Genomic DNA, 24029 nt, shown 5'->3' with positions numbered 1-24029 from the left:
TGGGATGAATACAAACCTCCAGGTTAAGGGCAAGCACAGGTTCTTTGCTCAGGTCCATTCTGTGCTTCTCATAGAAGGTTCTGACGCGATCATTTTCTTTCTTTATTTGGAGAAATTCCGTATTAAAATTTTCGCGATCCCTTTGAAGGGTAGACTGTACGAAAACAGCAGTTATTAGCAGCGAATTTTTATTAAACAACAGATCAGTTAACAATGACTACATCATTTCGCTATGAAATCTAGCTTTCACTTAAACGACTACAACTAATGAAAAAAAAAAACTTTCAAAAAGTTTGATTAACCTTAGAGTTCAAATTTCTTATTCTCAAAGCTATCGTGGAAACAAAAGCACCAGTACCCGGGATTGATGCACTCACACTCGTGATTGAGTAAAAACCACTTACCAGTCGCTTGTCATCTTCCGTTTCTTTTCTCTTCCGCCAAGCTTTATCCTCTTCCATCCGACCTTCGAGATCAGTTAACTTCTTGGTTAAATCCATGATTTGCTTCTGCGCTTCCTCAGACGCGTGGGCCACCGACTCCTCGACTTGTATGCGGATTTTCCTTTCCTTATCGAGGAGCTTCCTCAGCTCAGTCGCTTCTTCTTGCAATTTCAAGCACTGAAATATCATAATTAGTTAAACTGTTAAAATATTTCTTTAGAGTTATGCGCAAAAGGGGAAAACCCATAAGCTTTCAATCCTGACGTACCATTCAAAAACAAAACTACTCCAACTTTTGCGCACAATTTGAGTTATCTTGATCATTAACATCCAGCGGGCAGTAGGTTCAAAGAATATGGAAATAAATTTTCATCAAAATCAGAGTGTTTTTTTTTTAATGCTAAACAAAAGTAGATTTTTCAAAAGTTTCCCCGTCTCAGACGTTGTTTTCGCCGACATCCATCAAATTAATCTTGTTTTATTTCAAGCAGCATGGCACGTTTGAAATGAATTGGAATAAAAAAACAACCTTATCTTTCAAAGCTTTCAATTCCTGGTCTGCGTGACTTGTCGTGCAGGCAAACTCTAGGCATTCTTGAGGCGATTCGCTTCTATCAGTTGCATCGGACGCAATCTGAACAAAAGAGATTCACTCACTAGCACCAGTCATTACAAAGGAAATGGAAAGTGTTCAGTTCGTTGAAACCTATTTAAAACCTTAAACTCAGAGACTATATTTATTATTTATTGATGAGTGGAAACTTTGTTACTTTTGTTTTAAGCTGAATCGTCCAACCATCCATTGGCCGAAATATAAAAGCAAGGACTTTTTATCGAAACAAGTTCAATTTCATGTGTAAGTATTTATTTAATATTTTAATATGATGTGAATACTGAATAGTTCAGAATTCACAATGTAGCATATCATACTTCGTCCCAAGCTCTGGCCTTCTTCAGAGAAGATTGATCGATTCCCAGGCGGCTGAGGTGTGGAGCAGAAAGAACTACAAGAAAATTTTGAATAATAAATCATAACACGCAAATGGAAAATGGGCTCAAACCCAGATGGCAAATCAGTCGTTTTTTACATTGATTCAACGTCTGCAGACGTTGAATGTAATCAATCAATGTAAAAAAATCAATCAATGTAGTAAATCAATGTAAAAAACAACTAATTTACCATCTGCAAAGTGCTTGGTTTGTGACAGAAATAAGTGCAGTTTACTTGAATAAACCGACAGAGATGAAGGTGATGTTGCCAGACGTAACTATAAACTAGTGGTGGCAGAATTCTCGCAATAAAGAATAGTGCTGGCACGCAACTGCAAGTTTTCTGTTCAGTTCCCATCATTGAACATGGTCAAAACTGGTCGTTCTACAACTATGGGCGTTTCTTGTTTGATTAGATATAACAAAAATACCAGATTTCACATCAATCATTGTCAAAGTAGCTTTATTTTACATCTTAAAATGTTGCCTCGCTGTTTCAAATGTGCGCTGGTAAATAAACTTTCGAGCTCCACAATATTTACTAGCCTGAGTTTTGCATACCTCGTTGTGTTTGTGACATGTCGTTAGGTACCAAACCCGTTGAACTTGGTAGCGATGAGACGGACGAAATAGAGAGAGAATCTTGAGACAAGGTCGTTGCAGCCGGTTCACATTCCGAAGTTGACGAAGGTGGAATGTGTTGCGTGGGGTAGCTTTGAAACGGCGTGAATCCATCGTCATCGTTTGGCGCTTTGTCATAGGTGATGCTGGGAACTCTAGAAAGAAGATGGCGGATTGCAATTCAAACTCCAGAACATTTGTTCGCCTTAACTATTCTACGAGCCTACATCGACTGCTTGCTTACATACAAACTTGCCTTAAAATTTACAAACTTAAAACTACACGTAGAACTGCAAGGCAGTGTCAGATCCAGGGTTGTTGGTATTTTACCCGACCCAAAAAAACCCGGGTGGGTTTTTTTAATAAAACCCACTTAAAAAAACCCAAAAAAAACCATAAAAAAACCCAGAGCATCATATTTGTCCAGTTTTTATTGGAAAATTAAAAAAATTTACAAAAACACTACAAGGCACTTACAACAAACTTTAAATTAGGACTTAAGGATGTGATTGTGCAGTAATTTCCAAGAATAAACTGAAAACGCAGTGGATATTGCACAGTACACAAAAATCAAGTAATGTCACTTTGTGTATACTACACTAAAACTCATTTATGCAAGAAGGCCTTATAGTTAAATTGGTGAAAGTACTACTCTACTGTAGTCTGTATATATGATGTGAAATGCAATTTAGGAGGCTATTTACCAATTACAGATTCTGGATTCTAACGCATGGCTGTTTCAGAGCATTTGCCTAATTGGCCACGCAATCGCTCAATTGCTCATCCATTACTATATATATATAAATGATAAAAAATATTTAAACATGATGGCATAAATGCTCCTTGCCTTCAAATCTAAACAAATGATGCAATAATGTGATTTCTACCACAGTAGCATCAACTTGGTATAGAAATCAGTGGATGATGCAACATCCAACTTGATCTTGAAACTAATGGATGATGCAACATTCAAGCAACAACAGCCCTAGTGCATTATTTTATTGAGTTATGCAAGCATGTACTGTGAGTGAAAGGCACTTCACTCGTAAAAAGTAGTTTTGAGGTGAAATAAGCATGAATCTACCTTTTTTTGCATCTATTTTAAAAAAACCCAATAAAACCCCAAAAAACCCGGGTTTTATTAAAAAAACCCGGGCGGGTTGGGCTTTTTTAAAAAAACCCGGGTTTTTCTCAACCCTGGTCAGATCACAAACGTGAAAACATTTAGAGCAGTGGTTGTCAACCTTTTGTCTTGGCGGACCCCGTTTGGTGCCCTCGAAGCGGTTGCGGACCCCAAAAAAAAGATTATCTGAAATTTTGGTATATCGCGTCTCCTATAACGGAAACAAATGTTTCATAAGTCTCGAAGTGACACACTTCAAAGAATTTGCTGAACTCGTGACGCACTTATGACGATTGATGGCATTGACAAAGTTAAGAACTTTGAGTTGGCAAACAGGGTCAAAAATCCGTAATCTACATGCTGATTTAATGGTTTTCTATAAATTGTATCGCAAAATAATAGAGTTTTTGCGACCCTGATAAAGAATTTCCTTTTTTTCATTTGTAATCAATATTTCGTTGTAATCACAATCATGGCAAAACTATGACTGCTAATTGGCTGCTGACTAGCGTTTGGATTTATAAATTAAACATTGATTAACAATCTGCTGCCTCAAAAGAATAAAGTTAAACAAAACATTAAAAAAAAATTAACCCTTTTATATGAATGTTTTTTTTTTAGTTAGTTAGGAACTGAACTTTTGTGCCTTTCAAAATTTCAAACGACGCACCAGGGGCATTCCATTTATAATTTTTGTTTGTGTGATAGAGAATGTAAAACTATGAAGAAAGCAAAAAAAATTTCTAAATATCTTGACGCACGGCCGAGATAGAGCACTTTGAATTTTTGGCCACTAGTAGGATTTTGGGAGGTGAGCGCACTGATTTTTTTATTTTGCACTTTTGTTTTTTGGCAATAACTCTTAATCTTGAAGGATTTTTACAATGAAAACAAGTAGTTTACCATTTTTTACCCAAGGAATTCATATTTGCAGTTAAAATTGCAATAAAACATAGATTTGAGTGAGAAATTTAGGTTTGAAATTTTTTTTCAATTTTTTTTCTCTCTTCCCGCTTCGGACAAATTTTTCGGAATGTTGGCAAACAGTTACAAAAATTTTTTTTCCATTGAAGAAAACCATTGTAGTTCTATAATTTCTCCAAGTTTGGTAGATGTAAGTTTTGTTTAGAAGAAGATATTTGACTTGGAAAATCACAAAATTTTTGGTAGAATTAGTATGAAAAATCGAGCAAAAATCTCTATATAAACACTTATGACATTTAAGAACTGTGAATACATCTGCCACATAGATATCCAAGAAGAAGGCTGCTTTATTGTCTAGTCTGTTTCTAACCAGTATATAGAAAGCTATTCAGACAATGCTGAGGCACCCTCCTTCCTTTTCATCTAAAAATAACACACACAAACAAAATCAACATGGCTAAAAACAAGCGACACAATTGCAGCAGTTGGTTTTAAGTGTAATTTTTTTTCAGCATTTACACCAGAAAGGTAATATTTTCCGGTTATTTATGGTCTAGGGGACAGTGGACTCCGCCACTTGCAAAGATAGCCAAAGAGTTTGTTTGGTCCCGGTATGCATTGCTTGCATTCAATAAGAAAATAGGAACCAAAGAGTCTTTTGGCAATACAGCTTCCAGTTTACATCTAGTACAAAAACAAGATTATGAACCAGACAATTATTAACATCGTTGTTCACTCATGAAATCACTGAAAAGCTGTAGAATTTTCTCAAAGTCTTGTTTCTCTATTTGGTAATTACGACCCGATATTGTTGCAGAGGTAGGAGGTGAAACTACACACAAAATATGTTCAGATGGCACACAACAGTAATCATTCCTTGGCCAATAGAAGTATGAGGAGGGACCGGGAGGTGCCATAAACTTTATGTTAATATCTCCTTCTTCATTGAATATTTCACTCACCATACCAATCCACCAGTTTGAGTCCTTTATGCATGCAACATAATCACTAACTTTAAAAGAAAAGGGAGGAGTGGTTTCAAAAAATTTACGTATACCAGTAAAATATGTATCATCACTGATCCTTTTAAAGGCGATAGTGTTTAAAGACTGTAGTTCAAAATGATGGAAAGACCTTGTGCCATGAACAATTGAGCCTTGTGCTACCTTTCAGAAAGATCTCGTCAAATCACTTCAAGCTCACTTCTTTGTATGTCAAAAAATCTTATGCCATTTATGTGCAGCTTGCAAAATTTCAGTAAATCGTTAAATGTCAGAATTTGGTCATTATAAGGTCTTTGAAGGCTTGCCCTAGTTGCCAATCGTTTAACTGTTCCTCCTATTCCATCGCATGAAGATTTACCATGACTAGTGGCGAAAAAACTCCATGAACAATCCATTCCAAAGTCAGTTTTGTGGTAAGAAAGATTCAACAGGTTTTTGTAGTTTTTGTATTGAGCAGCACACCCATCCGAAAAGTATTCAATTTTTTTTATTTCTTCATTCAGGTCTTGACCTACAAAGGTTGTGATCTGTTCGAAAATTTTATAAACAAATGCAGTGTCATGGCATAAATCATCTGAAAGAAAACACAAAGAAATTTGGATAAGGTCATTTTCATTATTTTTGTAATACAATGCCACTGGATGTAACGAACACTGACTTTGATTCCAGTGAAATGATTGCACTTCATCTTGAACTATGAACTGATAGTTCTTTGCAAAATCCAGGAGAGCGATGCAACTATGTAGATCCAAACTTTGCTTGCGTTCAGACAAATATCTGGATTGGCATTTAGCTATATATGAGTGTGCGGTTAGTTTTTCTACTGCCTCAGTAAGACTGTCTACAAAACTGGATGGAGAAGAAACTAGGGTTTTTAATGTTGTTCGATCGGTTGACTGCCACTGTGTGTAAATCATGTCATCTCCAACTTCGCCGATCAGCTTTTCTGTTAAAAAATTATGTAAAAATTCTTTTCCAGGGCAACGTTCACATCTATGGACCATGCATATTTTATTTTCTGTGCTGCATACTACCATAGCCATCAAATCTTTGTAATTTTGCTTTAGATTAGCAGCATTGCATAGTAAAATCGTATTTTGGTGTTGAGTGCAAACACACACTGAATGTGTACCACCATGTGTAACATTGACACACCATTTTACACATAAGGCACAAAACTTTGAAAAGCCAATTTTAACTGCAAAATATTTCTCTTTGAATGCAAAATAAAGTTCCTTCTAGTTGCAAAGAATTAACCGTTTTTGCTTATAAACATTTTTTGCTACACTTACACAATCAGTTTTGCCTGGCATAACCCTAGTGTACTCATCATTTTCATAAAATGCAGCAACAGCTTCGAGTGTTGATTGTGGCAACTTGTTTCTACTCTTGTATGTTGGTTCTGCCAAAATACCATTAGCTGTTTTTAGGCTTTGCGCTTTCCTCACCAGATATTCTGACACTTCAAAAAAATCAGCAGTCTTTTTAACACTCCACGACTTGGGTTTCATTGTTAAAAGTTGTTGCTTTTTCTTGTTTGAATGTTCTGTTACCATTTTTTCTTTTATTTCAATCATCAAATTAAATAAGTCTGTTGAATCCTTTTTTAATGCATTTACCTCAGATTTTGTAACTTCAGTGTGTTTTTGAGCATGGCTTATGTCTTCGCCAATGGATGTGTTGAAAGCATCCTCGAATCTTTCCACAACTTTATTGATCTTTTGCTTGGCCTGCAGTTTTCTTTGCTTCTTTGGTATAACATGAGAAGCTATAGGAGATAACTGACAGGCATCAAATGTACTGTCAAGGCAACGTTTTGCAGATTGTTTTTGTTCGTTTTCTTCTTCGCTGTTAGTGCTGCTTGCAGAACTGGCTTGAGACATTTCTTCACTGAATGACGTGCTTACATCAATGTTTTTGGCCATTTGGTAACAGACAGCACATAATTTCCAACCTGGAATAATCTTAATAGAATGCAGTTCCAGTTTTTCAGCCATTGCTATAGTCACCTTATGGTTTGCCTTGACCTTTTTTTGGTGTTTTTTAAATATATCAGAACATCTAGAAATTTTTTTTTCAAATGTCTTGCCAATAAAGCATTTGTAGTGGTGCATGCACACAGTTTCAAGTTTATCAATATGCCGTAACCCAGACCTCCATTTGAGGAGAATTTTTTCTTCGATAGTATCAAAGTTGAGTAATTGCTTTGATCTTGTGAAGGTGAGTTTATGACATTCATCCCTTAAAGCAAGACCTACTGAACAGCTTTTGTTACTTTCCATAGTATACTAAGTTACCAAATAATTACAGTATATAATATTCAATATCTGTCTAGAATCTGCAGAGAAAAGGAAAATGAGTAAGATGGTGCACAATTACCAATAGTACAAAATAATTATAATGTATCACCAATTAGCAATTTTATTGCTAAATTTGATAAGGTACTGGCATATATACAAAACTGTTGTGATTTTCCAAGTCAAATATTTCGTTTCAAACAAAACTTACATCTACCAAACTTAGTGAAATTATGGTGCAATAGTTGTTTTGTTCAATACAAAAAAAAATATTTTGTAACTGTTTGCCAACATCCCGAAAAATTTGTCCGAAGCTGGAAGAGAGAAAAAAAATTGAAAAAAATTTTAAACATAAATTTCTCACTCAAATCTTTACTTTATTGCAAATTTAACTTCAAATATGAACTCCTTGGGTGCAAAAATGGTAAAATACTTACTTTCGTAAAAACCTTCAAGATGAAGAGTTATTGCCAAAAAACGAAGGTGCAAAATGAAAAAATCAGTGCGCTCGCCTCCTAAAATCCTACTAGTGGCCAAAAATTCAAAGTGCTCTATCTCGGCCGTGCGTCAAGATATTTAAAAAATTTTTTTTGCTTTCTGCATAATTGTACATTCTCTATCACACAAACAAAAATCAGCAAAATCCATTAGTAGGGATTACAAAATTTGAAAAAATCTGATGATTATAAATGGAATGCCCCACCAGGGCGTCACGACGCACAGTTTGAGAAGCACTGTAGCCTAACACACAAAGAAAGCATAATCAATTTTTAAATGTTGTAATTTATCAATCATGCCGGAAATTCGAAAACTTTCACTGACCCCTTGAAAATGCTTTGCGGACCCTCGGGGGTCCGCGGACCCCCGGTTGAGAACCGTTGATTTAGATACCCAGTTTTTATAAATGACTGATTTTGCTATCTGGGTAGGTGTCTTAGAATGACTAATATCAGTACCATAACACAGATGACAGAAACGTCACTCTTGAATCAAAGCTGATTCAACTCACCCACTCTGCTCTGTAGCGTCCCAAGCGGTTAGAGAGCTTGAAATGAACGACTGGTTTTCGACCTGTCAAAAACAAATAATGAAATGAATTGCTAGAAAGTGATTAAGAACATGATTGAACGCAGCATTTGATATTTTACAACACAAGGATTTGGCAAGAAGCTTTAACCCATAAAATTTTGCGATAAATTGGATTGGGAGGAAAACCATTGAATTTTTTTGCAAATCCCACCAATATAAACAAAAGTACATCAGCTTGCAGTAGCCTAATGCAGCTTTAATGTGACTTATACTGAAGAACACAGCTTGGTTAAACATTGCAGGTCCACTGGAGAGTAGAAACATTGAATAATGGACCACGAAATCAAGCATTGAAACATACAGCGGAGCAATCGAACAAGTGATCGATGGATTTCGTGCAAATGTAAACCTGAATGAGCAGGGCGAAAAAAAAACACAGACAGAACATAGGCTCATTGATCAACTGAATTATTATAACTTGCCTTGGAATAATGTGTATGCCAGATAAAGTAATTTTTTACAACAAAAGTATAGTAGAAAGGTTGGAATCACATACGGTTCTAAGCAGCGCCAGCACATAAGTACAGACACAAGAATATAATACGAATGGGTACACCGAGGAATATGATGAACTGAAACAAGGAATAATGCATAAAACAAACACTCACATAACAAATTATCGTTATTACCTTGATTCAACATCTGCAAGCGTTAAATCAACGTAAAAATAACCAATTTTCCTACTTGGCAGGCGATGTTATTCCGATTGAAAAATGAACCTGCTTGCCACCAACTGACAAACATTTTGTAAGACTAAACAAACTACTGTGTAGTCACGTGGATTTTTCGTTTCTCTTTTTCACGTCAGTTTCTAACCGGAATAAATAAATATGGATGACTAGCAAGGGTAAAAGCAGCGCATGATAATCACAAAAACAAATCGCTGTCAAGTTTTCACATGTTTAGGAGATTCTAACTCCAAGCAGTGAAATTATAAAGACACAGTTCTGAAAAAAGTTATTATTTTCAGTCAAAGTACAGGATAAAATACTCGTACACAATAGCCTACAGATTATGCTGCTGCCGCAATGCAACTTTGCAACATTTACTTTCAAAGCAGCTATCCGTTCCGTTGGCAAACCAACTGACAATGAAGACATGTTGACAACAGATATTCTACAACAAAATGTTGGTAGAATTTTACAATTCTTACTATTTTACAATTTTGCGGTAAAAATGACGGATTTCGCTGTCTGGGATTTGATCGGACGTCTGTCTTCATCAAAAGCTGGTTTGGACTAAGATGAACGAGAGTGGACACTGGACACAAGACAGAAGGCCATATCAGAGACAGGTCCACTGTGACAGAAACACAGTCTCTTGCCTCGTTTTGCAACTGGAACAGTCTAATTCGCTTCCACTGTTTCTTGCAGATGACAGACTTGACAACCTCCATGTCGTGCTGATGCAATTGCTGTGACGCAATAAATTCCTTGTTCGCTTCTTTCCAGGTTTGCTTCAGTGAAGAATGCTCTTCCACCTCGCGTTTCCACAAACGGTAAACTAAAAAAAGAATAACCTAAAAGATATTTGTATGAGCAGCCAGCTAAACAAAACAACATGCGATAAGTAATTCAAATTGAATTGTGCAATAGGTCGTCCAAAAGTGAGAGAATAGGCTAATAAAGTTGGATGTACAACTGTACCCGGACGGCCACAAGAAAATATAAAAATATATTCAAACACATACCTAACCTTAAATTTTGGTCGTATATTTCATGTGTTGTATGTATGTAGATCATGTTGCCACAAAGCACTAAAGCAGCAGTTATCACATGCTTTAAAAACCCAGATCATCTAATGCGACCATATTACAACTCGCAAGAGGTTTCAATAACATTGTCTACGGAAAATCCTGACCATTTTCTGGGAGGTGTGAAGCATAACTCCGAGCGTACCGGAAGAAGCAGAACTACAAGCATTGAGTTTGGCATCATTCAAAATAACTCAGATGGTGCGGGCAAGCCGGGCATGTATTACGAATGCCAGATGAACGTCTACCTAAGCAAATCTTCTACTCTAAACTGGTGAAAGGTTAGTGATCAGAATGAGGACAAAGAGCTATAAAGATTCTTTGAAAAGCAACCTCAAAACGTGCAACATCAATCACATTAACTGGGTGAAAACCGCAGAGAATGAGCTTCTTTGGAGAACCACCATTTCAAAAAGTCCTGCCACTTTAAAAAAAATAAATTTATATAAAAGCTAGATTGAGAAAAAAAGCAGAGAAAGAAGCGCCAACTGCACCCAAAACCTGTGCACTGTTAGCGCTTAAATGCAAAGATCATCATTCTCGAATACGATGGGAATAGACATCATCTAATGCCTTATGTTTGGTTGTGTGTGGTCAGATGATGGCGAAACATTCTTATCGGGTTATGAAGCAAAAATATTTTACATAGAGGGTGGACCATTATGAATCAAAGTTGATTAAGCACATGTTTGTGATCATTTTTCTAGTTTTTGGGATTACTTATGTTTAATAGCCTAAGCTTGTTTCCTGTGAAGTCTATCGCATATAGTTTCATAAGCAATGCACGTCTATACTCTAACTTACAGATTAAGCTTGTAACATTTTTTATTAAGTAACATTTTTTAAGAGCTAAGTTTGAAACACAACTTATTCAGACGACGCTAAGTTTCCACACAAAAAAAAGGAAGAGCACGTCAAAAACACGCTTTTATGTGAAATGTATTCTCTACAACAATCCGTGAATTCCTATCTAGACATTAAACGCACCTTCAAAACAATCTAAAATATGAAAAATACGTCAACACTCTTTCCTTGGGGAGAAAATTAATTTCAAGCTCCGTATTATCATATTAAATATATATATGTGGTACACTGGTGTGACTGCACTTCAGCGTCGAGAGTTGAGACTAACAGTTGCAAATGCTGCATATCTGAATTACACATCATTCTGCTATGGTATTCCTATTGCGTCATAAACGAGAATAAAAATCTTTTTACACCTGGCACACAGATTAATAAAAGGTAAAGCTTTCTACGTAAAGCTAAAAATTTTAAGAAACAAAAAATATCGTTTCGGAGTGCCAGCATTGTTTCAATTATATAGTTTTTAAATAACATTAAAAACAGCAAGACAAAATGTACCTTCGTGCAATTCTACTTTGAAGTTGTCATTTTCACAACTTAGTTTAACCTTCTGGTCATGTAATATGTCAACATAAAATTCCAAATCAGAACGAGAAGATTTTTCTACTGATAGTGAATATTTCAGTTCTGCAATCTAAAAAATAAAAATCTTGTCACTCGCTCAAACCACAAGAAAGATTGCTCATTATTGCCCCAAGGGGATATTCATCATTCAAGGTTTACGTTAGGTTACTCAACCGACATGTGTAAATAAAAACGTTTAAATAAATGCGATGACGTTACACCGACAGTGTCACTGAATCACGTATGCATCAACACAGGAAGGAACCGAGAAGCTTTCGCTTGCAAACGCTCACAAAACCATGTCATGAACTTAAATGCTTCAGGAAACCCGATTGAGAAAAAGTTCACCAACGCAAAACATCACCAACACTCGCCAACACCACAACAACAACAGCATACCACAACAGCATTAAAATGAACAAAAAAAAAAAGATTTATAAAATGCATCGTTGATGTGATGCAATTTCAAAATCGGTGCATATGATATAATTTCAAACAATAAAATTAAAAAAAAAATGAAGACATGTATCGCTTTTGGTTTAGGTGGAGATTTATCTACGTGTTTTGAAAAAAGTTATCCTTATAAACGTTGCATTCACGTTTATCGCTCATGAAGAAACAGCATTTGTGCATCTGCAAACAAAAACTGCCATGAAAGCAAAGAGCATGAGAGCAACTGATGAATTTATTATTGATCAGTAAAACGCTTTTTCACACAGCAAACAAACCGTAACCCTGAAAGCGACAAGTGCGATTTTTGTAGTAATTTAATACTTTACCTACTTCACTTCAGACATACTCAACAATTGATTGAATGTGTAGAAAACCTTTTGAAATGGTCAATCTGAGTGTGAACAATGTTAATTAAACGTAACAACGACCGTGATAGATGTGGTGCTGCATGTAGCCTACACAATACATCAAGTCACTAACCTACGTTCACTTACCTGACCAGTTTGATCCCCATTTTATGTTCAGATGTTCTTCATGAGTGATCCGATATTCAATACCACAAGCGTAGATGGCAAAGCTACAATGCGTAGATAGCCAAAAGGAGGAATCGAAACACTAAAAGACACTTTTACAACTCGTATATCAGCTAATGAAAGCTAAAGTAAACTTTCTACGTGCAAGATATCTCAATTTTATTTAAAAACTGCTCACAGACGAAATCACCACGTTGCTCAGTAACAAATCCACATGGACGATACAAGAGCAATGGTATAAATTTAGCTCACCTAAGGTCAAGGATGGAAACATTCAATACAGAGCAATGATTTACGAAGTACAGAAGCATGACAAAGCTAACGTACCATACAACAGGGCGTCATTTGCAGTGTTCCCACGTGCCCGTACGCCATTGGGGGTACAGCTGCGCCTCAGCTCAAACATTGTGAGCAGTAGCAACACTTGCAGCCATTACAAAAAAGATACCACCAGCAGTACACAGAATAGCAAAAACAAGATTGTGCATTGAATCAGTGGATGATACAATTGATGCAGCAAACGGCAATAAAGACAAACGTAGTCTGCACTGTGACAAAACGTAATAAAGACGAAATTTGTACATATAGTAAATGCCAGCCCAAACGACAACTGAGCAAAAAACGGAAAGTGTTGCACGTTTCACAATAAATATAGTGATCATAAACAAAGTGCAAATAAAAATAAATTAAAAAGTCAAGCAGTTGTTAACGCTGCAACTGAAGCCGAAAATGCAATTCAAAACAGCAATATTGTCGTTTTAAAATATCATTTATCATCGCATTGCAGAAACAAGCAACATGCATGAAAGACAGCAATGTATGTGTTCAACTGGCAGTTAGAGTAAACGACCAAACGGCCCAGGTTTACTAACCTTAGTTCTAGCACCTTCTTCCGATTTGGTCGCCCACTGTAGTTTTTCTTTGAGCTCAGCTATTTCGGCTTCCAGGGGAAGAACAACCGCTTTGAGCGTTTCAGTCTCAATTTGGGCCTTCAAAGTGACTGTAAGATTAGTTTTGGAAAAAAAAAAAAACTCAAGAAAACCTGCGCTAAACAAAGCAGATTTTTATTTAACAAATTACTTTCGTGATAAGGCGGAAAACATTCTCTTTAATATTGCTTGGTTGACTGAAAGGGGAACCTTGTGGCGGGCAACGTTTAAAATAGGAATTGATGGGAAGCCGCCTGCCCATCAAACCAGATCGAAATTTGCTGACGTCCAACCCTTGCAGTACGGGGAACAAAGAACGGAAAACCGTACAGTACAGCAACATACAGAACTGATGACTGTAGGTCACAATAGGGGATTTTAGATGGACTATAATGTCTAGTTAGACTATAACTTGTTATTCAAACTCAAAGGCAAAACTAATAAATTATGACCAAGAAACAAATTAACTTCAATGATCTATTGAAAACATAACGGGAAAATATTCAACTTTTTTCAAAACTTACAGTGCGTCTTTGCCATTGAATTAACAGAGCGAACTCGTATATTTACAAACGCAACAATTTCAAATAACGTCATACTTTTTTCATATTCAGTTCGGACGCTTTCTTTCTCTGATCATTTTCTTCTTTACGCTTCATTTGTGGCGAATTTTCCAATTTGGAAAAGGCAACTCTTGCTTCCGCCTTCTCTTCCTTCAACACCGCTTTCTCTTCTTCCCACCGACGTCGCTCTTGCTCAAATTGCACAACCAAGTCTCGTCTCTGTTCTTCCATGGACTCTATCAAACGAACAGGATCAATTCGACCGAAAAATTTAATTATTATCGATGAACAAAACAAATCTAGCTGTGGCAAGAGGAAAAGCGAGAATGTAACAAATTTTATCTTCAATCCGACGTGACGAGTTTGAATTTCACTTGAGAATGCGATAAACTTTTCGAATAAAAACTTTAAGTTAATTTTTTAAGTTGGGGTCTGCTACTATTCGGTGAGTCCGATTCGGTGAGTTCCTAACCTCTAACCCTAAAACGGCAATGATAATTAGGCTACGGTACCCAATAATTTAAAAAAAAAAAATTTAAATCACCGAGTAGAGATCGGACTCACCGAAACGGGCCATTCCGGTAGCCCGGTAGCTGCAAGTCATAAACTATACCATATAAGAAGCTTTTGCAGGTGACAAAACCCTATCGTTTTTTACATTGATCAATGATTTATTCGGTAATTTTTTCAATTTTTTTTTTAAATTATCGGGTACCGTAGCCTAATTATCATTGCCGTTTTAGGGTTAGGAGTTAGAGATTAGAAACTCACCGAATCAGACTCACCGAATAGTAGCAGACCCTGCAGCTACTGTATCTTTAGTTTTTCAAGAGTCCAAAACATAACCTAAGTTTGTTACCCACTGCTTGTTCATACAGATTCTTCTGATACAGCATAAGAAACTTTATCGATAAATGTACTAAAATTTAAAAAGTTGTTATGCTTTTACTAAAATCTGATCAGCATCTCATGAATTGCATTAAAATTTACAAATCAGATAAACATTTTGCCGCATTATTGAAAATGCCTTGACGTAACAATGAATCAATAGCCAACTAGCAAAAAATATTGAATCAATAGACTTTCCTAGCTGAAACAGATCAGTGGAAATAATGTGAAATTTTAATTGAACTAAACAAACCATGAAGAACTTGACGTAAAGATTCAATTTCCTCTTGATGGTGAGTGTTTAGTTCTTGTACTGCCTCCTGCCAATAAAATTCAAGTTCAAATGCAATGACACCGTTTGGCAGTGACTGCACTTTTACCAAAACCATGCAAATCGGTTCAGCTTGCGGCTATGGCCGTCTAACCCAAATAACTCTCACGAAGTCACTTATCCTTGTATTATTTAATGCAAGCTAATGATTTAATGCAAGATTTAATGCAAGACATGCAAGATGTGCTAATGTCAAGAGAGCTGCAACAAGATTGGCGAAGTGTTTTGTTTGTGGGAAATGCAGTAAAGGAAGGAATGAAGTGGAAGGCCATGATGATGAGTTCTGCCATGGCATCGAAACAGTGACAGACTTCTGTTATCTGGGTGATCGGATAAATGGAAGTGGTGGATGTGAAGCAGCGGTGACAACAAGGGCAAGATTGGGCTGGGCAAAGTTCAGGGAATGTGGGGAAATGTTGCATGGTAGAAAATTTTCACTAAGGATGAAAGGAAAAGTATATCGGAGCTGTGTGCGGCCTGCAATGCTATATGGTAGCGAGACATGGGTATTGAGAGAGAGTGAACTGGCAATCCTGAGAAGAACGGAAAGGTCAATGGTGAGAGCAATGTGTGGGGTGAAAACGAGAAGGGAAAAAAGGACTGAAGAATTGTTGGATATGCTAGAGATGAGAGAGACCATAGACCAACTGGCAAGGGCAAATGGAGTAAGATGGTATGGACATGTGATAAGGAGGGAGGAAGGAAGTTTTCTTAAAAAGGCACTAGATCTAAAGGTGGATGGGAAGAGGAAACGCGGTCGTCCAAGAAGAACGTGGAAACAACAAGTGAAGGATGAATTTAAAAAAGTTGGACTGAAGGAGGAAGATGCAAGGGACAGGGTGAAATGGAGAAAAGGGGTTAAAACAATTGCTGCGCGGAAACAATCGGCCACCCCCACTAGTGGGGAACAAACCGACGATGGATTATGATGATGATATTTAATGCAAATATTATGATCGCACAATCAAGCAAAGAAAATATTCAACCTCGCCTAAGTAATAAACAATTCAAAAAAAGAAGAAAAAAGAAGTATATAACTAAGATATTATGTGATAGCAAGATGAATATGAGTGTGATTTTGTAATACTGTACAAGGGATTCCACCTCTTTTGTGTTTTCTGACACGGAAGCTATCATTTTAACATTTTCAATTTCCTCCTTCAAACTACGCATAGCAGATTCCATTGCACTTATTTGTCTCCCAGCATCAAGTAGCTTTAAATTTTGCTGCCGTGCATCATCTGTAAGGTGCAATACATTTTAAAATTACACACAGATTCCGGTGTGGTTACATTTTTTTTTCAAAATACAAATTGTTTATATATTACATATATGGAACGACTTTTCTATCCATTATAACAATCTCAATAGGTGTGTAACAAGCCGTTATTAAAATCATGCCAATGTCATGAATTAGTGGTGCGATACTGACGAGTCCAGCCTCATGGGCAAAACACGGTGTCTATCGCTGTCAATTCTTGCTACAATCGGCTGGCGAGAAACATAAAGTTGATTGGATGTCTAAAATCTAAATGGCTAGCATGGAAGCTACACCGTTATGGTTAGCGAATCGCAACTGCTCGCTGTACTACCACGGAGTGCTCAGCCTTGTGTTGATAGCCAGGAGGAACGCTCCCTTCTTCACAATAGTTATGGTATGTTAGCATATATAATTGGATCTAGTATAATTAGAAACAAGACGTCTAAAAAATACAATATTTTAACAAAAAACAATGCATTCAAATTTTGATATAAAATAATCCATATATACACAACATGTAGTTTTGTTAATAATTATATCGCAACTTCATATTTTAAATACACAAGCTTCACTTGCTTTCTTTCTCAAAATACCGCTCCTTCATTTTTGATTGTTTGTAATCAAAATCAGCTTGCATGTCATATATCTCCTGCTGAAGTGAAACTACACGATTTCGTGTGGTAGACAGTTGAAAGCGCAATTGTTCGACTAGATTATCTGTATGACAACATTTGAAAACATTTATTATGAGCATTCAACATCACTTTCAACGTAAATCAAATTTTCATACACACAAAACAAAAATGAAGTTTTTTGAGCACGGGGGCCACCTAAAATAACACAGCACTACTTGTAGTCTCAGATAAAGGTTTAAACAACAAAATCTTGGAGTTTTTACAGTCTACCCATTAAGGTACAAACTCAGCTAACATGAAAGATGCCTGTAAAACCGTCAATCTTTGTCAAACAACTAAGTTCTTTGATCTTTATGAAACATATAATCACATCCATATGAATGCTGTAGAAATGAAAACGTTGCAACACACATTTTATCATATATAAATACAACTGGTGTATAATATGTACTGACAGAACTTTAGTTACTGCAACAATATATACAGCATGAATAATGGCATAAAATGTTTAAGCCATAATGTAACATTTCATATGAATACATACCAGGGGTTTGAGATGACTGGGCATCCATGAGATCCACAAGAGAAACAACAAACAGCGACTAAAAAATAGTGCAAGATTATCCAGGATGATTTTCTTGCTTAACCAACCTTCAGTCAGCAATTTTGGTGACTAATATTTTTTTTGATCAAATCCATCTTGACTGAAGTTATTGACTAGTAAAGGTTTGTTTTTTTAGCACAAATCCCATGTCATAATGCTTGTCCAAAACAACACTCAAGTTCATGAAAGTCCTGTACATTAACAAGCCATATTTTGTAGAAAACCTAATATTTACAACCATGAAATGACACATCATGAATATAATGTCACACATATTGAAATAGAATTTCAGCAAAATTTGCAGTATAAGAAACTGCAAACAATTAGCCATTACCACAAGGCATTATAAACCACTAAAGCAAAACTCAACACTAACAAGTAAAAAAATGTTCCATTCTAGTTCAACATTTTACAAATACTTCGAATGTTACTTGTGTGATTTTAGATTGTTGTATGCTTTGTTTATTACTGTACGAGAAGCAACAAGTGAAAAAAAAATGCAGCAAATCATCCTTTTTATTAGGCTACAATGTAAAGAAAATCTTCTCAATTTGACCAACATGCAAAATACAATCTTTTCGTACAAACACTTTGAGAAGAAATGAAGCCAAAGACTGGCTGTTCTTTAGTAGCGTTTAGTATAATTCAGTAATACGTTGGTAAAAGTATATATAGGCCCTTAGCCCCGAGGTTCAAGCAATGACAACATTAAGACAAGCAATGGTATAACTGTGTGTGCTCTTGATATAAAACTTAATTTCAAAATAACATTTCCAAGAAATTATTTGCGATTTAAGTCACACATTTTTGTTGTAACTTACAGCACAGTAATTTAAACCATTCATGCTTCATTACACCGGTCATTCTACCATGTGTACTTACTGTACTGTAAATGCAGGCAATTCTGGGCATTTTTTAATTTAAAGTTTTCAATTAACTAGCTGATAACATTAATGAAATTCTAAAAAAAACGTTTAGTACCGGTAGCCAACTGCCGATAAAGTACAGTTAACTAGTGACGCCAATGCAATGATGCATCGCCATTAATAATACACATCACATTCAAAACTTTTATGGCCATGACAAGGATATTTCCCTTTCTACAATTTCTTATATTATACATTTAGCTAAAATGATAATATATATATACTCAGCCCATACAATGCATTAATTTCAAAAAGGTATGCAATCAGCCTGCTGAAGTACATTATATTTTTTCATATCTAGGTACGGTAGCAAAAATACTTAAGTTCAATTTGTTTATTATTTTTTTAGAATTTGAAGTGAAGCCAACTTAACAAAACGAACACAACAATGAAGTCTTGTAGAAGTAGATCAAAGTGAATCAAACTACAATAATTGTATGTTAGGCCTACTTGATGACGAGACATTGCTACAAAATAAAATCACTGTAAAAATGAAGAAGGTTAAGGTTGCCAATGCCTATTTCATCTAATGCTAAATTACTACCAGTAATTGAAACATAAAAAAAAATTAATTGAGAAAATTAGGATTATAGTATATCTGCATGCATTTTGTAGGCAAATTTTTAATCTAAACAGATAGTTTTTTACAAGTTGTTGCAATTTGATACATGCATCCAGAATTAAAGAGTTTAAAATTGAAATCATTTACTGACGTGCCAGCCAATCATGTCAATAACTGTGTACAAAACAACACAAAATAACTACACTTCATATACAAAAACAACAGCAAAATTTATACAAGAACAAAACCAAATTCATGAATGTTTTAGTTTGATTGATGGTAGAAAGCCTTGATCCTGTAAAATGTCAATAAATTCCATAACGGACTTCACACATTGAAAATTATTATAGGGATGGAATTACCTGGAAAGCGGCATTTTATTAAAATTTCTTGATACAGTTTTGGTACTTTTATGTACTGTACCCATACATGACTAACAAAAACTACAACATTCATCACTTGTTGACCTCAAAGCGGCAGTTACTAACATCCAGATATTTTAAAGTGTAGAATGATTTGAAATTTTATGAAATACAATATTGCCAGCTGCAAAATTACATTAATGGATGTGTAAGTAAACCTAAACAATAAACAATTAAACATATATATTGATATTGATCCACAAAACTGGTTTCATACATGTATCACAAAGTTGACTTATGAAGTTTAAACAAGTAGGACAAAGTAAAAATTTCAATAAAAACCTTCATGTTAAAAGACTTATATTGTCTACGTTTAGGTCCACTGTTTTTTTTTAGAAATAAGAGACTATGTACAAAATACACAAGTTTCTTGACTGTACATGTGGCCATTTTGATTTTCGGACTAAAATATTTTTATGCTCGTTCACCACGAATTCTCCTTGCAAGTTGAATATCTTTAGGCATGATGGTCACTCTTTTTGCATGAATTGCACACAAGTTGGTGTCTTCAAACAAGCCAACTAAATAAGCTTCACTTGCTTCTTGAAGCGCACCAATTGCAGCACTTTGAAATCGAAGATCTGTCTTGAAATCTTGAGCAATTTCTCGCACAAGACGTTGAAATGGCAATTTTCGGATAAGCAATTCTGTGGACTTTTGGTAACGACGAATTTCTCTCAAAGCTACGGTACCAGGTCGATATCTGTGAGGTTTTTTTACACCTCCGGTAGATGGAGCACTCTTTCTTGCTGCTTTAGTAGCAAGCTGCTTCCGAGGAGCCTTTCCTCCAGTAGATTTTCTTGCAGTTTGCTTGGTACGAGCCATTGTAAATAATTATAATGAAGAGTGTTAACTGATGATAACAAATGACAGATAAAAATATGCAACTGCAAAAGAACGATTATATTTATATTTTACAGATGCAACCTAGTACGTACCCTGAAAAGATCGAGAGAAAAAATAAAAAAAGCCGAAGTCGCTGATCGCAGTTTCCACAAACATTTTAGATTTTCCCTCTGAAAAGATCGAAAGAAAAAAATAGCACAAAGCCGAAGTCGCTGATAGCAGTTTCGGCAAACAAACAAAAACCCCCAGGATCATTACTGGAAATTTTAAAGTGTTTGCGGAAACTCCGATCTCAACCCTAACTCTTTTAAAATGTTTGCGGAAACTGCTATCAGCAACTTCGGCAAACTCTTAGGATCATTACCGGAAATTTTAAAATGTTTGCAGAAACTGCGGAAAAATAGAAACTGCGATCAGCGACTGATAGGCTTTGTTCTATTTTTTTCTCTCGATCTTTTCAGGTTGTTTGTTAGCAGAAACTCCGATCAGCGACTTCAGCTTTTTTTAATTTTTTTTCTCGATTTTTTTCTAACCCTAACCCTTTTAAAATGTTTGCAGAAACTGCTATCACGGTCATTCCATGTCAACTCAACAGGTCTTTGGAAAAGTACAAGCTCGACCCTTTTAGATTTTCTTGAAATTCACACTATAGTTTCATATTGATGTGTAATGAGCGCAAAAAAAATTTCAGCTCATTATCTCAAGACGTTTAGAAATTACAGCCCTTCAAAGTCACCAAGGTCCCTCAAAATGCGTTCGCATTTAAATTTTCCTCCATGTTTGGGTCTTCACAACTTTTCATGTATATAAAGCATTTACAAATCTGAAATTTGGTATTCTGATCAAGAAGCAGCACTAGTTTTCATATCTACCATCAAATAATGCGAATTTCAAAGTAGTTTTAAATATAGAACCTTTCAACAATTGAAATTTTTTACATTTGAAAAAATTATATCGATTTTTGATGTCTGCTATCTCCCAAACCAATAGTCCCAGAACTACCATTTTGCATATCCTCTATGACATAGTAATCAAGGTTGCGATGAAACCCTATCTGACAATAGGTAAATACCTTCCCTCCGCTAAAGACCCCATGAAAGAAGGTGAAGTTTCTGGATTGATCTACCAAGTTCCGTGTCATGACTGTGATTTAATCTACATTGGACAGACAAAACGTGATCTTAAATCTAGAATCAACGAGCACCAAAGAGCTATTAAATTTCAACGTCCAGAGCATTCCGCTCTTTGCAAACACTCTATAAATTCAGACCATAAAATTACTTGGACCAACGCCACCATTCTTAAAACTGAAAAGGATTATACAAAAAGATTGTTCACAGAAAAATGGTACATAAACCAGAAGGCACAACATGCTCTTAACCAAAAAGATGGTCAGAATTTCCCCTCTGTGTACAAAAAATTACTTTAACTTTAGCTTCACCTTTTCCATTCTCAGTGCGTCTTCTCTACCATTGTTATTGCTAATCCCATTGTTTTCTGTCTTGTCTGATGTTTTTTCAACGTTTCTTGACAGTGGCCCAATAGATAGATAAATTTACGCTGTTGGAAAGTAGCCTACTGGTTTTAGGCATTCACTGCATTTAGTTTAACCTCTAGGTATCGTTGCGTGTTTTAATTCTGATTCTTGCTGCTTTACTTTACTCATTTTATCAGTATGTTTTTGTGTTGTGCCATCGTTGCTGAACAGGTTGTGTTAACCTGTTTTAGCCACCTTGATAAAGTCAGTCGTGCTGACTGACGAAACGTCGGAAATACAAAAGCTAGTTATCATCTTTAACATCACGAGGTAACCTAGTATATACGGAATGGCCCGATTCGGTGAGTCCGATTCGGTGAGTCCGATTCGGTGAGTCCGATTCGGTGAGTCCGATCCCTTAACGGGGGATTTTTTCAATTTTTTTTTTTAATTATCGGGTACCGTGGCCTAATTATCATTGCCGTTTTAGGGTTAGGGGTTAGGAGTTAGGGTTAGGGGTTAGAGGTTAGGAACTCACCGAATCAGACTCACCGAATTGGACTCACCGAATCGGACTCACCGAATAGTAGCAGACCCTAGTATATAGTCACCAGAAGAACGCAAACTAATTTTATTTTGCATATCATTATTCTATACTAGTTGGTAATTAACCCCCATGAGACTGATGCCAAACAAACGTGAAAATATTGAAGTTTGGAGGGTGCAAAGATGAAGTCCGAGCAAAAAAGCTCAAAATGTGCCATCTTGTGGTTAATATTTGACCCTGTGGACAGTCATTCAGGAAGTTGAAACTTTCAGGAAAAAATCTTCTTTGCCTAAGCTATAAACAGTTCAAGTTTCAAATATGTAACCCAACTTCTTCAACAGTAAATGCAGCTGTGAAATCATGAGCTTGACCATCACATGCAAAAGTCTCGGGGGTGTGAGGTAGTGTGGCTTAATTTGCAAAAATAAAAATGATTTGAATTTTGCTAAGGACACCCTTTTAAATGGTGAGGTTGTCAGAAAAAATAACTTCTGCAAAACATTTTTGAATTTCAAATTGATTTAGGGGTGGCCTTCTCCCCCGGAAGTTCTGCGCCCTCCCCCAAAATACCAAATCTTCATATCTCAAAAACTGCTGGAGTTACAGATACAGTTTTTGTGTCAAAAGATGCAGAAAGCATGATTTCTTATCAGCTTTCTGAAAAGTGATTGCGCCTATCTTGAGTAGAAAAGCAGTTATTTTAAAAAACCTGTTTTGGGTATTCTAGCACAAAACAGCGCTGAACAAGTATTGTGGTCCAAGCTATTCAATACACAAAGTTCATAAACTAACTTGTATAACTGGTTAGTTTCAAGATAAAAATTCGGCAAACTCAAAGGATCATTACCGGAAATTTAAAAATGTTTGTGGAAACTGCAAAAAAGCGGAAACTGCTATCAGCGACTTCGGCTTTGTTCTATTTTTTTCTCTCAATCTTTTCAGTTTGTTTGTTTGCGGAAACACCCTAACCCTACACCCTATCCCTTTTAAAATGTTTGCGGAAACTCCCCTCAACCCTAACCCTTCTAAAATACTTGAGGAAACTGCGATCAGTGACTTCAGCAAACTCTTAGGATCATTACCGGAAATTTTAAAATGTTTGAGGAAACCACAAAAAAACGGAAACTGCAATCATCAGCGATGTTCTACTTTTCTCTCGATCTTTTCAGTTTGTTTGTTTGCGGATACCAATAGAAGATACCTAACCGATACTCCGATAGTCGATACCCTAACCCTGACCTTTTTAAAGTGTTTGCCGAAACTGCCATCAGCGACTTAGGCTTTTTTTAATTTTTTCTCTTGATCTTTTCAAGGTATGAATTGTTCATGGTACGAATTAGGTTGCACCCATAAATCTCAATCTGGAGGTCTGGTTCCTAC

At 36.0% G+C, this 24029-nt stretch overlaps 2 protein-coding genes across 2 annotated transcripts in view; both read right to left on the bottom strand.

The window, feature by feature from the left end:
• Window positions 1-17958, bottom strand: part of LOC145776222 (uncharacterized) — a 30249-nt gene extending 12291 nt beyond the window's left edge. Inside the window, exons 1-12 of the mRNA XM_082587627.1 lie at window positions 17810-17958; window positions 17207-17347; window positions 16474-16610; window positions 15292-15358; window positions 14187-14386; window positions 13531-13647; window positions 8412-8473; window positions 1995-2209; window positions 1374-1447; window positions 973-1077; window positions 405-620; window positions 17-154 (exon numbers count right to left, since the gene is read on the bottom strand). Coding sequence (XP_082443753.1) covers window positions 17-154; window positions 405-620; window positions 973-1077; window positions 1374-1447; window positions 1995-2209; window positions 8412-8473; window positions 13531-13647; window positions 14187-14386; window positions 15292-15358; window positions 16474-16610; window positions 17207-17347; window positions 17810-17837 — 1500 coding nt within the window. The 5' untranslated portion in view covers window positions 17838-17958. The remainder of the gene's footprint in view (window positions 1-16; window positions 155-404; window positions 621-972; window positions 1078-1373; window positions 1448-1994; window positions 2210-8411; window positions 8474-13530; window positions 13648-14186; window positions 14387-15291; window positions 15359-16473; window positions 16611-17206; window positions 17348-17809) is intronic.
• Window positions 17959-18093: 135 nt separating this feature from the next.
• LOC145776325 (histone H3.3A) lies at window positions 18094-20708 on the bottom strand. Its single transcript, XM_082587728.1, has one exon. The coding sequence runs from the start codon at window positions 20602-20604 to the stop codon at window positions 20194-20196; it is 411 nt and encodes a 136-aa protein (XP_082443854.1). The 5' UTR covers window positions 20605-20708; the 3' UTR covers window positions 18094-20193.
• Between the last annotated feature and the right edge of the window lie 3321 nt (window positions 20709-24029).

This window comes from Aplidium turbinatum, chromosome 1 (assembly GCF_918807975.1).
Source record: "Aplidium turbinatum chromosome 1, kaAplTurb1.1, whole genome shotgun sequence".
Lineage (NCBI taxonomy): Eukaryota > Metazoa > Chordata > Ascidiacea > Aplousobranchia > Polyclinidae > Aplidium > Aplidium turbinatum.
This window is presented reverse-complemented; position numbering and strand designations above follow the sequence as displayed.

What these genes read in the sequence shown, in the direction of transcription:
- LOC145776325 (XM_082587728.1), bottom strand. Translation starts at nt 20,604, where the DNA reads ATGGCTCGTACCAAGCAAACTGCAAGAAAATCTACTGGAGGAAAGGCT.